General features: G+C 39.0%; 1 protein-coding gene across 1 annotated transcript; it reads right to left on the minus strand.

Annotated features, from left to right (window-relative positions):
• Positions 1-3,714: 3,714 nt before the first annotated feature.
• Positions 3,715-10,814, minus strand: LOC100701011 (sodium- and chloride-dependent taurine transporter). The gene is made up of 7 exons (XM_019347366.1): positions 10,574-10,814; positions 9,828-9,925; positions 9,585-9,709; positions 9,293-9,405; positions 9,067-9,204; positions 8,878-8,980; positions 3,715-6,160 (listed from the first exon to the last, which is right to left on the minus strand). The coding sequence occupies exons 2-7, from the start codon at positions 9,875-9,877 to the stop codon at positions 6,150-6,152; spliced, it is 540 nt and encodes a 179-aa protein (XP_019202911.1). The 5' UTR covers positions 9,878-9,925; positions 10,574-10,814; the 3' UTR covers positions 3,715-6,149.
• Between the last annotated feature and the right edge of the window lie 4,746 nt (positions 10,815-15,560).

A 15,560-nucleotide genomic window follows, 5' to 3' on the forward strand; every position in this document is an offset into this window, starting at 1 on the left:
TGGACATCCTCTTCCGTCCCTGAAGGACCTGTACAGCACTCGCTGTCTCAAGAGGGCACGCAGCATCCTACGGGACTGCACACACCCAGGACACCGGGTGTTTAAGCTGCTGCCGTCTGGCAGGAGGTTCAGGCTGCTGAGGTCCCGAACAAATAGACTCAAGGACAGCTTTTACAACAGGGCAATAGCCCTAATCAATGCAAATAGCTGACCTGACTGGCTACCTACCTGGACGTTTTTTTTTTGGGGGGGGGGGGGGGGTTAACAATGGTAAAAACAGTAATAATAATAATATTTATATTTATAACAAGGTGCAATAATAATTAATGTGCAATAATAACAGTGTGCAATACAAATACACTTATTCTTCTTTTTTATTACTGTGTTGTGTTGGTTGTGTTGTTTGTGTTGTGTTGTGTCGTATCGTGTCGTGTTGTGTTACATGTAGTGCCGACGTAGGACAGTTTTCCAATTTCATTGTACTATTGTACTATGTATGACTGCAATGACAATAAAGAGTTATCTTATCTTATCTTATAAAATGAATTCACAAAAATGTGAAAAAAAGGTCTTCAGCTTTACAGATGTCACCATTTTGTTTGACTGCTTATATTTCTATGCACGTCACTGGCGCTTCAGTTGGACAACAAAGTACGTGCAAACGCTAGAGCACAGGAAAGGACTAGCGATTAGTGAATATGTTTTTAAATTATAATAACACAGATAAATCAGTGCAGTGTGTTTTAAGCAAAACAGCACAAGTATCTTGACTCAGCACTGACCTGTCTGGAGGTGCCTGGTGTTAAATACATCTGTACAGCTGCGAATAGTGGTACCATGAGAACAGAAGACAGAGTCATGGCCCATCCTAGTGTGTACGCCCATTCACGGTAAACGTAGACGTCATTTATCTAGAGGTGTTGGTAATCAGCAAGGTACAAAATCAAGGAACATGACAAAACAAAATTTTGATATGTGGTTGTTACCTGGTTATATGACACGATTATAGTACGTCATTCAGTGAAAGTAATGAAGACGTCTCTAAAAGACAATAACAAGTCTTAGCCTAGTGAGTAATATCAGAGTCACTTAAAGCCTTTAGACACCGGAGCCTTAAAATTCACTGAAATATTTTGTGCGTTAAAAACATTTTTTGAACTCGCTCATTTTTAACGCCGACTGCGTAATTTTGCAGGACGAATTTGTGGCATTTACTTTTTCAGAGTAAGTTAGATTTGTCTTATTTTTGCATTTCAATATAGAGATCTCACCAACCAGACCTCAAGATCTGGCAAGAAGTACGCATGTAGCTCAAAACCAACATTGTTTTACCGAAATAGTAAAACACTACTATTTTACACACAGCTAGAAGCTACTCTGGTTCAATGACGCTGTTTGGAGTTATTTCTTTGCCTTCACAGATGTGGTTCCAACTCTGTCAAAAAGAGCTGACATCCTGAAATATGTACCACAGCAGTCATGATGCAGCTTCAAATCCTGGATCAAACCATAATATTATTCCTGCGCCTGCCCTCTCTTGAGAATTGGATTAACAAGAATCTCAATTTAAGGAGCTTAAAATGAAAAGCATCTGGACTAAAGAAGCCCAGACGCTTTTATTTCCAAGCTCCTTAGACTACTATGACCTCGATGACTGAGTACCTTCACAGACAAGAATCTCAGTTTCTTCCTGCACTTGTTTAGAAACATGAGGAACAGCTGACCATGTCAGTAAATGTACGTTTTTTGGGCTCACCAGTGTCAGCAGAGGAATGATGTATCTCCAGCATAGATTAAAGAAGGCAGATGGTTTCTGTCCTACCATGTCCTGAATTATGTTGGAGAAACATTCAGCACCTGTTGGAAGTTCAAAGGTTTATTTAAAGTCGTGGTATGGAAGCTTTTTTGAATTTGAACCATTTATGGAAAGCATTAAATTTATAAATAAATTCCCTTATTAAATAGTGGCAATGACGTTTAAATGAAGAATTATGACCATTTTAGACGGACGATCTGATATCCTCGTGTTGCCGTTGTTCCCACATCATCATAATTAATGTTGTTCCAGGGTCCACATTACAAGTAACCAATCACCTTCTTGTGACGTCATACTTTTGCGACTTCGGAAAATACCCGCCTTAAAAAAACAAATGTTCTTCGAGAAATCGCCTTTTGTCCGCTGATCCAGCAATTTCAATTCCTCTCAAGATACTTTTCTTTAATAAACGGTAAGCATAATACATATGTTTTCCTTGAAATGGATAGCTGTGTGTTTGCTAGTGATAGGCTACTTGCGAACCAGTGTTCTCCAGACTGCGTGTCAATGTATTATGATTTATTATGAAAGTACAGGTGAATATAGCTCTCCCGTCAATATATTATGATATAAATGTACGGGTGAATATAGCTGTCATAACAATGTCAGGCAAAACTGCAGTAGCTTCCCTGATCATTTTACAAACATAAGTGAAGAGAATTTGAACTAAAAGGCCTAGACTAATGGTTGTGTGCTGAATCTATGAATCAAAATATCACCTGGAAACATAATTAACTGGTCCATAGCTGTGAAACTGGACATGAGTTCTTGATTCTATGGAGATTAACAGTAATCCCGAAATTTACAAATTTGTCCTGGGACACCGTGTGAATGTTATCCCAGGGACATCGTGTAAATGTTGTAAATGTTGTCCCTGGGACACCATGTAAATGTTGTGCCTGGGACATCGTGTAAATGTTGTGCCTGGGCCATCTTGTTAAAGTTGTCCCAGGGACATCGTGTAATGTTGTCCCTGGGACACTGTGTGAATGTTGTCCCAGGGACATCGTGTAAATGTTGTAAATGTTGTCCCAGGGACATCGTGTAAATGTTGTCCCAGGGACACCGTGTGAATGTTGTCCCAGGGACATCGTGTGAATGTTGTAAATGTTGTCCCTGGGACATCGTGTAAATGTTGTCCCAGGGACACCGTGTGAATGTTGTCCCTGGGACATCGTGTGAATGTTGTCCCTGGGACACCGTGTGAATGTTGTCCCAGGGACATCGTGTAAATGTTGTGCCTGGGACATCGTGTAAATGTTGTCCCAGGGACACCGTGTGAATGTTGTCCCTGGGACATCGTGTGAATGTTGTCCCTGGGACACCGTGTGAATGTTGTCCCAGGGACATCGTGTGAATGTTGTAAATGTTGTCCCTGGGACACCATGTAAATGTTGTGCCTGGGACATCGTGTAAATGTTGTGCCTGGGCCATCTTGTTAAAGTTGTCCCAGGGACATCGTGTAAAGTTGTCCCAGGGACATCGTGTAAAGTTGTCCCAGGGACATCGTGTAAATGTTGTCCCAGGGACATCATGTAATGTTGTCCCTGGGACATCGTGTAAATGTTGTAAATGTTGTCCCAGGGACATCGTGTAAATGTTGTAAATGTTGTCCCTGGGACACCGTGTGAATGTTGTCCCTGGGACATCGTGTAAATGTTGTCCCAGGGACACCGTGTGAATGTTGTCCCAGGGACATCGTGTAAATGTTGTAAATGTTGTCCCTGGGACACCGTGTGAATGTTGTCCCTGGGACATCGTGTAAATGTTGTCCCAGGGACATCGTGTAAATGTTGTAAATGTTGTCCCAGGGACATCGTGTTAAAGTTGCCAGAGACATACCATATGAAAGTTTAGGCATTTCTTTTAGCCTCTGTTTGTTTTATATTATATATATATTGTTTTAATATTATATTTAATATTTACATTGTATTGCAAAAAACCCCAAAACAAGTTAAAATGAATTAATGAATATTGACTAATTAAACCTTTGTTATTTTTCCACCAGAAATGGACGATATAATTAGAAGAAGTGTCCTGAATGACAAAAAAAAAAGAACTGGAGAAGATACACAACTTTGTGTGCATGTGTCACAATGCCAGGAGGACCCATTCAGTGTTGTGTTAGAAAAATTGAACTCATTAACCCTTCATGGACATTATGAATGTTTAAATGTGGCCTCAGGTAAAGACAGGAAAAGAGACTATTACAAATTCAACTGCATCAGAGCTGGAAAAAAAAAAGTCGAAACAGCTACAGAGCAGTGGGCTGTAAGGCCTATGTTTCATTTAAAGTACTCAAATGTTGGAAAGACCACACAGTCATCGTGCAGCGTACATATGATAAGCATGATGGGCATGATCCTTCGGACCCAAAAGACGCACATTTCAACAATATTTCCAGTGATTTGAGGAGGAAGATTGAGGAACTGCTTTCCCTTGGAACTAAGCCAGCCATCATACTAACCGAATGTCATAAATGGGCCAAAGAACATGGACACAGAGATCTTCACAACAGAGAGCATTTTGTCACACCACATGACATTGACAGTGTTAGAACCTGCATGATGAGGAAGAAGCACTTTAACTGTCAAAGTGTACATACGTTACTTAATGGAAAACATCAAGAACATGTTCTCTTCTATCAACCATACACATCTGACCAAGAACTAATGATTGTTTTGCAGACACCTGTAATGAAATCAAACATGGAGAACTATGCAAAACAGTTAGTATTTGTTGACACCACACATTGTGTTAACCAGTATTCATTTCCCTTATTCACACTTGTTGTAAGAGATGGTCATGGGCGTGGAGTCCCTGTGGCCTATGCTATTGTCAGCAATGAAAGTCAGAAAACCCTGGAAACTGTTCTTGGAATAGTTTGTGAGCATTTACCAACTTCCCTGAGGTAAATAATACATTGACAGCTATTAATTTTGAAATAATTCCTTTTCAAAAAAGTTATAACATCCCAGAATCTAATGCTATAGCTGCAGCATGGGCTGCAAAAAACTTTCCTTTCCAGTTGTTAAAGTTATTCCTATAGGCTGTATGCAGTATTTTATATATCTACTTGTGAGTTGAAATGTTTAATTTGGCATTGAAGTGGTGCTTTGAGATAGCAAAAACATTTTCATACTGTTTAATCTCATTTAGTGTTTTCTTTTTTTCCGTAGAGCATTTATGGTTGACAAAGACTTTGCGGAAATAAATGCTTTGCAGAAGGTTTTTCCAGAGTCAGCTATCCTTCTATGCATGTCTTGCAGGTAAACCACATTGTTTTCTTTTCACGTTGTCTAAGATGCACCTGAAACACATTTTTACAACAGCGTCCTGTTGTTATGATTTGCCTCATTGTGATATTCACCTACTCAGGTTAATGAATATAAAGGGATAAAATGTTGAGTGACTATGTCCATCCATTTAAGACCACTGTGCACTCATCTTCTGGTGGCTGCTTCCCAAAGCTCTTTTTGACATTTAAAAATATGTTTGCCTGGTTGATTTCTGTAATGCACAGGTCCTCTTGTCCAGTGAGTGACAAAGTTATTTTTGGACGTCAGCTTTCTTTTATGCTTTTTGTACAGCTGCTCCTCTGTCTCTCTCTCCAGATTAACTTTTTTTCTCTTACATCAACAGGCTGTTAATCGATGGCTTTCAAAATCTGAGTCTGGGGTCCATGGGCTTTCTAACACCCAAAAGAGAAATGAAGTCATTTCTTTCTTTTGTAAGCTGAAAGCTTGCACATCTGTAAGTGTAATTTGTCTATTTCACATTTTGATTTCTTGATTACACTAAGAGCATAATAACTTTCAGTTGCTAAAAAAAAGTTACAGAGAGATACAAAATTGATTTTTGAAATGATTTCTAAAACTGGCTTCTTATCTTGCTTATCAAAACAAGTACTTAAGCTGTGCAGGCCATCACTGTGTCACCCACAGTGCAGTAGAACTTGTGAGTGGGATTCTTTCACAGACAGATGCTGAAACCAAATATGCTTATAGGTTTAGTGTTCCTTCTTAGCCATTGTAAGGGAAGAAATAATTGCTTCTTAATACAAAAACACAACATATTATTAATAACTTAAAATTCTTAATGTTATTCAATAAAAGGAAAAGGGCTTCAATACATAATATTAAAGATTTCAATAGGTCTGTTAAATGGATTGAAATATATTCTGTTGCATCCAATTCTCTTAGGAGGAAGACTTTAAAGCCACATCAGCAGAGTTTTGCCAGACATTTAAGCAATACCCTTTGGTATGCCAGTATTTTCAGAAGCACTGGGAAGGCATTGGCCACATGTGGTGTGACTACGGCCGTCGCTTCAGTCACGCTCGATCTGAAACAAACAATGTGATTGAAAGGTATGATTTATTATTTTGACCTCATTCAATTTTATTGCTGAAAAAAAGATATTATGCATTAATCCAAGAGGCTAAACTAAGTAGGTTCTTCATGTCATTGCCAGAATAGCTTTTAGGCGAAACCTTTAAATTTTAGCAGTGTTTTTTATGTTATCACAACAAAAAACAGAGTAGGTGGATTTGCTTAAACCAGCTAAACCAGCACAGAGCATTCCTTTATAAAAGACGTGTGCAATAGGTATTCCAATTTTTTTTTAAAATAATACACTCTTGATTTAAACTTTAAATTCCTTCAATTACAGTTACTAATCATTTCAAATAACTTTTTTTCAGATTTTTCCACCGCCTGAAATACCAGTTTTTATCTGACTACAAGAATAGGCGTCTGGATGACCTAATTGAAGTGCTCCTAGGGAAGGCCGACGACTACTTCTCAGTCATAAAAACCCTGCAAGATGTGGGCCGCATGAAAAACAGGTTTGCTGACACCTTGTCTCAAGTTTCAGACTCTGCTTCAAGACTGATGGAAAGTGGTTGGGCTCTTAAAATTACAGTCAAGAACAGCGATGGAGTTAATGCATATCAAGTCCCATCTGAGCCAAGAGAAGACATAGTGTATGATGTCTGCCCTGTTGAGTCCTACTGCAAAAAGTACACTCAGCTCCCTCTTCACCACGACGGACTGGTGCAGCGTCCGCATCACTGCAGCCGCAGCACCAATCCGTCTGTCGATCTCCGGCTCCCTTCTCCCATCACTCGCAAACAAGACCCCGAGATACTTGAACTCTTCCACTTGGGGCAAGAACTCATCCCCGACCCGGAGTGGGCACTCCACCCTTTTCTGGCTGAGAACCATGGCCTCAGATTTGGAGGTGCTGATCCTCATTCCCGCTGCTTCCCACTCGGCTGCGAACCGTTCCAGTGCGAGCTGGAGGCCCTCACCTGATGAAGCCAACAGAACCACATCATCCGCAAAAAGCAGAGATGAGATTCTGAGGCCACCGAAGTGAAAGCCCTCCGCCACTTGGCTGCGCCTAGAAATCCTGTCCATAAAAATTATGAACAGATCGGGTGACAAAGGGCAGCCCTGGCGGAGCCCATCACCCACCGGGAACGAGTCCGACTTATTGCCGGCAATGCGAACCAAACTCTTGCAACGGTTGTATGGGGATCGAATGGCCAGTAGCAATGGGCCAGACACCCCATACTCCCGCAACACCTCCCACATTTATTAAATATTTGTAACTTTTTATATTTAAAACACAATTTTAAATGTTAAATCTAAATGTTAAATATTAAATCTAAATATTATATTTAAATCTAAAGGTAAAATGTTAAATCTAAATATATATTTAAATCTAAATACAATAAATACAATAAATACAATAAATTTGCATGTTAGCTAATTATTTAGTTTCTTGTAACATTTAGATTTAACATTTAGATTTAAATATAATATTTAGATTTAACATTTAGATTTAAATATAATATTCAGATTTAACATTTAACATTTAGATTTAACATTTAAAATTGTGTTTTAAATATAAAAAGTTACAAATATTTTACTAAATGTTGTAAAAAGTGACTTGAAAAAAACATGTTTTTGTAAGGTTTTGAGGTAAATGTGGAAAAACGTCGCCGTTAATTTCAGCATGTTTCACTTTACAAACAGCACCCTATATTTTGGTTCTGCTTGTGTTATAATTTTGGTCCTAGGATTTTGGTTTTTGTCATTTTGCCTTTCTCGTGTTCCTCGTCTTGTCTTCATGTTCCCTCTGTCTCCCCGGTCAGTCATGTCTCTCTGTCTCAGTGTCAAGTCCACATCTCTGTGTTATACTTCCTGTTTTACTTTGACGGTCCCTTGTCTCATGTCAGTGTATCTAGTTTTGCTTCCTTGGTCTCTTTATATATAATTAATCCCAGCTGTGTTTCCCTCCAGTTTCCCTTTCCCTGATTACTCCAGAGTGTATTTAAGCCCTGTGTTTTCCTTGTTCTGTGTCTTGTCATACCCACACAATGCTGTGTTTTTTCCTTCCGTGTTCCTAGCCCTTTCCAAGATTACAGTTCCTGGTTGGTTTTCTTGTTTTGCAGTGGAAGTTTCTAAACAATCAGACCACTAGATCTGGCAAGACGTAGGCATGTAGCTCAAAACCAACATTGTTATACCAAAATAGTAAAATACTGATGTTTTACACACAGCTAGAAGCTGCTCTGGGTCAATCCCAGTGTTCCCTTCCCACTGTTGCCAAGTGCCTTCAGTCAGCAAAAGGGTTAAAAGATATTTCTAAAGCTCTGGTATTTCAGCAAACCACAGAGAAAGCCAATTTCAGAAGTTGCAAAAACTTGAAACAGTGGTGAACCTTCCCAGGAGTGGCGGCCTACCAAAATTACCCCCAAAACACAATGATGACTCATCCAGGAGGTCACAAAAGAGCCAAGAACAACACCTGCAGGCCTCACATGCCTCAGTTAAGCTCAGTGTTCATGATTCAACAATAAGAATGACACTGGGCAAGAATCAGTGTGGCTTTTGCACATTTTGTCTGAAAATCAAATTAAATTATGTGCTGCATTTGGGTTTCTTGGCTACTTTGTTACTTTTAGTAAACAAAGCAGAGTGAGAGGAACTTCACTTAGTGTTTGACCATCTGCTCATTAGAGTAATGTTTTCTATACATAGACAAATACTCACCAAAAATCCAGGCTATAGCCACACACTGACAAACAGCCATACAATCCTGACAAGCTCTGGTGCAACCGTAGTAATCAATAAGCTGGAATATGTAAATTCCTCCCTGGCGGAGAATGAGAAAGGGTTTTAATAATTAACAAAGTTTAGAAAAACAACCAGCATTTTAAGCATTTATTTATTTGTTTTTACCTCGGTGACCATGGTCAGATGTACGAGAAAGAAGGCTGAACAGAAGATAAGGACAAAGATCTCATGCCTCACCGGAGCACGAAGCAACGTCGGAAACAAGTCACTGATGGAGGTGATGACACTCTCTACTGTCACAAACTAGAGACAGGATTATAAGTGACTGTTTTCAAGTTTATATTCAACTGAACAGTTGATAGTTAATAAACAGTCAGTACAACATTCCTACATGTGTGTCGACACTGAGCAGAATGAGCATCAGGAAAAAGCAGACGGTCCAAAACTGTGGCAAAGGCATCATCGCTGTAGCCTGAGGGTAAGCAATGAAGGCCAGACCTGGACCTGTGAATCACAGTTAAACAAGAATGAAGTCTATACTCACCATAAAACATTAATACAAAACCTTGTTCAAATTAATACTTGCTTTCACTACTCTTTTGCTTCAAAATACATCAACAGAGCTGAAAGAGCCTAAAACCTTGTACTTCACTGTGAATCTTTTTATATACAAGAAGTTATACCTGACTCAGCCACAGCATCCACAGTTACACCCTGTTTCTCTGCCACGAATCCCAGTACAGAGAAGACAACAAACCCAGCAACAAAACTGGTTCCACTGTTCAGCAGACACAGCCAAAAGCAGTCTCTGGGGGACAAAGTAAAGCAATCATAAAGTCTGTATTTTTTTCATATAATTGGATATATAATAGTTAAACCTATTTCTAAATCCAATACAGGTGAAAATTAATGTGATTTGCACCTACTTATAACAGTTATTGTTGTAATCATTGCCCAGAACGTTCAGAGTCCCCATTGTCAGGCTGTAGGAGTAGAATACTTGAGATCCTGCCTCAGTCCAGATCTGTAACATCAGGGAAATTGGTGTGCTTCAGTCCACTAGCTAGTTTTTTTTCTAGAATGAAATATTTTTGCAGAAATACAGATTTTCTCAGCAATGATTTCTGTAAAGGGGACCAAGTATGCCTATCCTAATTTTTTGTCATTTAACTACTATTTTAGTGCAGGATGCTTCATATTAAACATGGCCTTAGTTTCAAATAATTAGTTCAGTATATGTGCAAGTAGTCCTTGGCATCCAAAAGCTCAGGTTTCAGACAGTTCTGAATAGTTAGTTTCAGATTTATTCATTCATTACTGTTGGCTGTATGATGTCATTAAGATATCACTAATATGGTCATCACAAGGTGTCTCATAGTGTCTCATAGTGAAAAGGGACTGTTTCAGATAAAGGGTGAATTGGATGACTGCACTAGGATCCAGAATCATTTAAGAAAGGATTATTTTTAACACTGAATCATGCAAAACTGCTTTAGTCTATCTTAGTATTGTCAATGAAAACAGAAATGCTTAACAGCTTGTTTCAGACATTGGATTATTTTGAAGGGTGAATCATACAAAGGGCTGAGAAATAAAATGTTAACTTAACAAGTCTCCTTTTAACTAAAACTATCAAAGAGTAAATCCATTCTTTCTTTCTTTTTCCGCTTACCCGGGGTTGTGTCACAGGGGCAGCAGCCTAAGCAAGGAAGCCTAGACCTCCCTCTACCCGGCCACCTCCTTCAGTCTTTCTGTGGGAACACCAAGATGTTCCCAGGCCAGCCAAGTGATATAATCTCTCCAGCATGTCCTGGTTCTGCCCCGGGGCCTCCTCTCAGTGGGACATGCCCAGAATACCTCACCCAGGAAGCACCCAGGAGGCATCCTTGTCAGATGCCCGAACCAGCTCAACTGTCTCCTTTCGATGTGGAGGAGCAGTTGCTCTACTCTGAGCCCCTCCCGGATGGCTGAACTCCTCACCCTATCACTAAGGGAGAGGCCAGCCATTGCTCATTTCTGCCGTCTCATTCTTTCGGTCACTACCCAAAGCTCATGACCATAGGTGAGGGTAGAGACATAGACCCTACCCACATTTACCGGTCTAGGTGACATGATGGTGGTGAGTTGTTCACAATCAAACAGTGGACAGTGTTTAAAGAATGGATAAAATGAGGTGAACCAATGCCCAGTATAACAATGTTCTCACTTCTTTTTCCTCTTCCTTTGTTCATCTCAAGATGAAGACCTTCGTCTGTTGATACTGTGCAGTAGAGAGCTTTAAGTGTTTTGACTTTATCTTTTTACATTATCAACAATGTAAATCCATGGGGGTTTTTTTTGTCTTTCAGACATTTTGGAAATGAGGGAGAAGAGTCAAATTGACAGGTAAACAGGTAACAGTCCGCGTAGGATCCACACGTCTGTTACATCTTGCAGAACAGCAAGATGTAAAAGCTTTGCTCCAGCAGCCATCACTCAGATGAAAAAGAGTATAGTTTTTGTTATCCTGCATGACGCTGTGTGAATTCTACTCTCTGCTAATATTTATGTGTTTATTTCTTCATGATGTTTTATTCATCTAGCTTTAGTTTAGTCTTAAACAGGTTCAGCATGTCCTCCTGCAGTCATAGCAAAACTGCTTATCAGGAGGTGGGACCCACTTTTACCTCATTCACTGCAAGAACAACCTTGAAGTAGCTGAGTGCACACACAAGTGAACACACTCAGGCACACTGAGCACATTAAATATTTTTTTTCCTTAGACTCATTATACATTATTGTTAAAATTTTAGGGTGAAATTTGTCTTTTGACAAATTTGTCACCCAAAAAACCTCTCTGAAAAACCTGTTACAGATCAACAGAAATATTTTTATATTGGACAAAAACAATCTGAGTAAATACAAAATGCATTTTTTAAATGATTATATTTATTAAAGAGAAAAACAGCTATTCAAACCTACCTGATCCTATGTAAAAAAGTAACTGCTTAATAATTGTTAAAGTAACTGTGATAGTATAAGGACAGAAAGTGTTTAGTCAGCAGGTCAGCTTGACTGTGTACATGACGCAAGAGCTCATCAAAATATGCAGCATGCTGTACCAGTTACGGCTGTTGTGAGTGTCACACGCCCCCTAACTTGATTTGATTGGTAAATGAATAATGAGCTTGGGTAGCCAGTCCCTTTTTGCACAGCAGCAACAGGTGAAGTCTTTGATCTTGAGAGGAACAGAGGAAGAAAAACAGGTAGTCAACAATTATTGAGGACGGAGGACGGTGGGCCAACAAAACAGAATATATTCTGGTGGGTCTGGGCCACATGAAATAACCTTACTTAGTCAAACCTTACCTTACACAAGTAAGGTTCGACTATGGGGTTTTCTTGAAATTAAAGGCCTGAAAGTATTACACCATGAAGAAGGCAGTAAACATCCAACTGTGTTGAAATGAACCACAAATACCTTCCAGTGCATTTTAATATTGTTATCATTTGAAGCACTACCACTAGTGCTGCTTCAAGCTGTGTGGAGGGTCAGAGATCAGCTACCATGTAGAGAAAGTCGAGCCAAATCAGAGATAGTTATTTCTTTTTTTAAATGGCACATTGCAGTTATTTTGCAGTGAAGAAGTGAAGCCCACAAAGAATAAAAAAATAATGCATAGTAAAGGAAGTATCACACTAAGGACGCACATTTTTGGATCTGGCTACAGTTGCCAGTAATGAACAGCTGCACAAAGCAGGAAGTTGTCATGCCATTACCAGCAGTCTAATGAAACTCCGTGGTAGGGCAAGCTATAATTTCTGGGACACTGTGGAGCTATTGTCTAAAATTTTAATTCCTCAAGTGTATAGTTTTATCAGTCTTTCTCAAATCTATTCAAATTCTTCTCTAAATTGGCCAGCTGTACAGCTCGTCTGATTTCTGTCAAACCACCATCACCAACACCACCTTTACTGAGTTCTGGGAGTACTTCCACATGTATTTTAACATTAATCAATAAACATGAAGTTTAATTAAAACAACAATAATAAATTAGCTTTATAGTAAAATCTAAAAAATAGTTTAATTCATTGCATTTACATTATAATGCCACATCTCTTTCAATTTTTACATAAAATGAATTACAAATTTCTCCTGAGAAAACCTGTACTGGCCATGTCTGCATTGAGGAGCTGTGAGGTGTCTTTTGGTATGCTGGGTCCTCTGTTGTTTCAGTTTAGGAAAAGGCATCAGGTTCTCTGGAAAGGTTCCAGATCCATAAAAAATACATTTGTGGTGCACAGCAGTGATTAGACTAATGAACATGAAACTAAAATATTGTCTGAATGTTTCCTTTGAAAGTTGCATATTTCACAGCCACCTTTCCCTACATGATACTGCCCACTAGATGCTTAACTCTAGCTTGGGAAGGGATTTCCTTCAACTTGTAACCTTGATTTGAATTGCCTGACAACTGTGGCAAAAGCTTTTGTCTCCCTCCTCTGGCAGTGCCAGTATTTACATGAACACCGTTGACCTGTTTTTGAAAAGATAAAATAATATAAATGAGAATATGTGTTTCTAATTGTTATTGTTTCCTTTTTTGGACCAGAAGCCTTTGTCCAGGTGCTGCTTCTTTTTTAACTTAAAGTTATTAAGGTTTCTCTGGTAACTCCTAGTTGCTGAACACAGAAAACAGTACAATGTACTGTATAAATGACAAGGAACTTACCATATAAGTTAGCTACAGGTGATTCTCCTGTATGTCTTATCTACTGCAATGCATTGTGGGATCAAGAACCCCAAAAGGAGGGAAAAATAAGAGGGAGGCCATCCCTATGGCATGTATGATATGTATGTTAGTATGATATGAGCACAGTGCTGGTGTGTAGGGGTGTTATATACCTTATGGGGATGCTGCTGACATATTAGAAATTGTTCTGTCTGTGAAGCTTCTCAGTCATACAGGTCGAAGTAATCTAAGGAGCTTGGAACGAAAAGCTTCTGAACTTCTTTCTTTCTTGAAGACGTTTCGGGCGGGCCCAACACTCTAAAGGAAAAGAAAGACAACTCTGAAAATTCCATACTTTGTTCAGCAGATGTACACCCGTTTTCACACCTTGGCTCGTGTGACTAAGCAAAGGACCAATAGGGTGTCCACGACCTTCTTAGGGACACTCCCAACAGGGCTTAGAAATCTGGGACTCTCTTAGAACTGAAGAATCTTCTCAAATGACAGAAACTTCAAGATGTCCACAGGCTTTTCTTTCCAAGCTCCTTAGACTAGAAATTGTTATGTCTGTATGAAGCTTTTTAGCCTAACAGTAAACAGAAATAACCTTCCTTCAACATTTATATCCTTAGAGATTATTTTGAAATGTTGCTCAACAAATGAAGCACTCTAAACCCTGCAATGGAAAAATATCCTTCACTTCACCTGTGATCACACACTTTGCAAAGGAAGCTGGCAGAGGAATGCCCAAGAAAAGAAAAAACTTTACCGAGTGGATTTGTGGCAAGCAAAGTTAGCGTTCATATTTTATCACATTTGAATAATATTTATCTTTATAGATTTGTATGCCTGGATTTAACATAAATTCTAAACCTCCAACCGGTGCTGACCATCATTTAGTAACATTACTGAATCTATTACTGGGTAGAAACCATCAGCTTCAAGCTGGCTGTGCTGTCACTAGTAAGTTTGTTGTCTGCTTTGCAGCTACAAAATGTATAGTTTACTTAAGCTTACCATTATTTTTAAAGTGCTAGTTCACAGCAACAGTTGTCTCAAAAGTCTTTGTATTGTAATCCTAGTTTATGGCCACAGTGGTAGGACAGTGTTTCTAGCCTCTTTGGGGCTAAATGCAGTAACAGAAAGTTACAGATCATTCAGATCATTGTTCATTTAAGACTTGCCTGTAGTTTAACTGATGTGTGTCATCTGGCTTTATAGATCAGTATAACCAGGTATAGACTGCATAGTATTGGAAATGTGTGCAGTGTTTGCATGAGGGAACCAGTTAAAGTATGAAAAATATTTATTGTACAAAATAATTAAATTTTTACAAGTTAAGATGTCACACATTCAAAGAAACCTTTAATGTTCTGCCCTCTCAACCTATTTAATCAGTTCATTTTCATATAATTGCTATGAACTGTTTTAATTCGTTAGTTTCGGTGTATTTTCTCAAGTTTTGCAAACTTTCAAAGATTTCCTTCATCCTGTCAATTACCAACACCTCTAGATAAATGACTGGTACATTTATCAACATGAGTACACCCCATGATGGATTATGAACCTCTGCTGGCAGCTGGTCAGATGTGTTTTACAGCTGGTACCTTAAGACAGGTTGGGCTCACAAAATGTTATTTACTCAGAAAACCTGTGTTCTTCTTGTGTGGTGCAGATCTTTTGATGTGTTTAGACAATCTTAGTTAAGTTTGACCTTTTTTCATTTGTCTGTCCTTTGTCATTCTGCTGAGCTGGAAAGAGCAGTAAAGCTGTGGGAGGGTTTAACAAGCCTTAACACAGCAGAAAATTCATGACTTTATGATTTTTATGGTAACAGCTACTGGAAGACGGTCAGATTAGATAAGTATGACTTCTTCAGTCTGGTGAAGTCACTTGGATGAGTGATGAAACATTTCTCCCACTAAAAACGTTATGTCCAAATGAAAA

The sequence above is a fragment of the Oreochromis niloticus genome, linkage group LG18 (genome assembly GCF_001858045.2).
Source record: "Oreochromis niloticus isolate F11D_XX linkage group LG18, O_niloticus_UMD_NMBU, whole genome shotgun sequence".
Classification (NCBI taxonomy): domain Eukaryota; kingdom Metazoa; phylum Chordata; class Actinopteri; order Cichliformes; family Cichlidae; genus Oreochromis; species Oreochromis niloticus.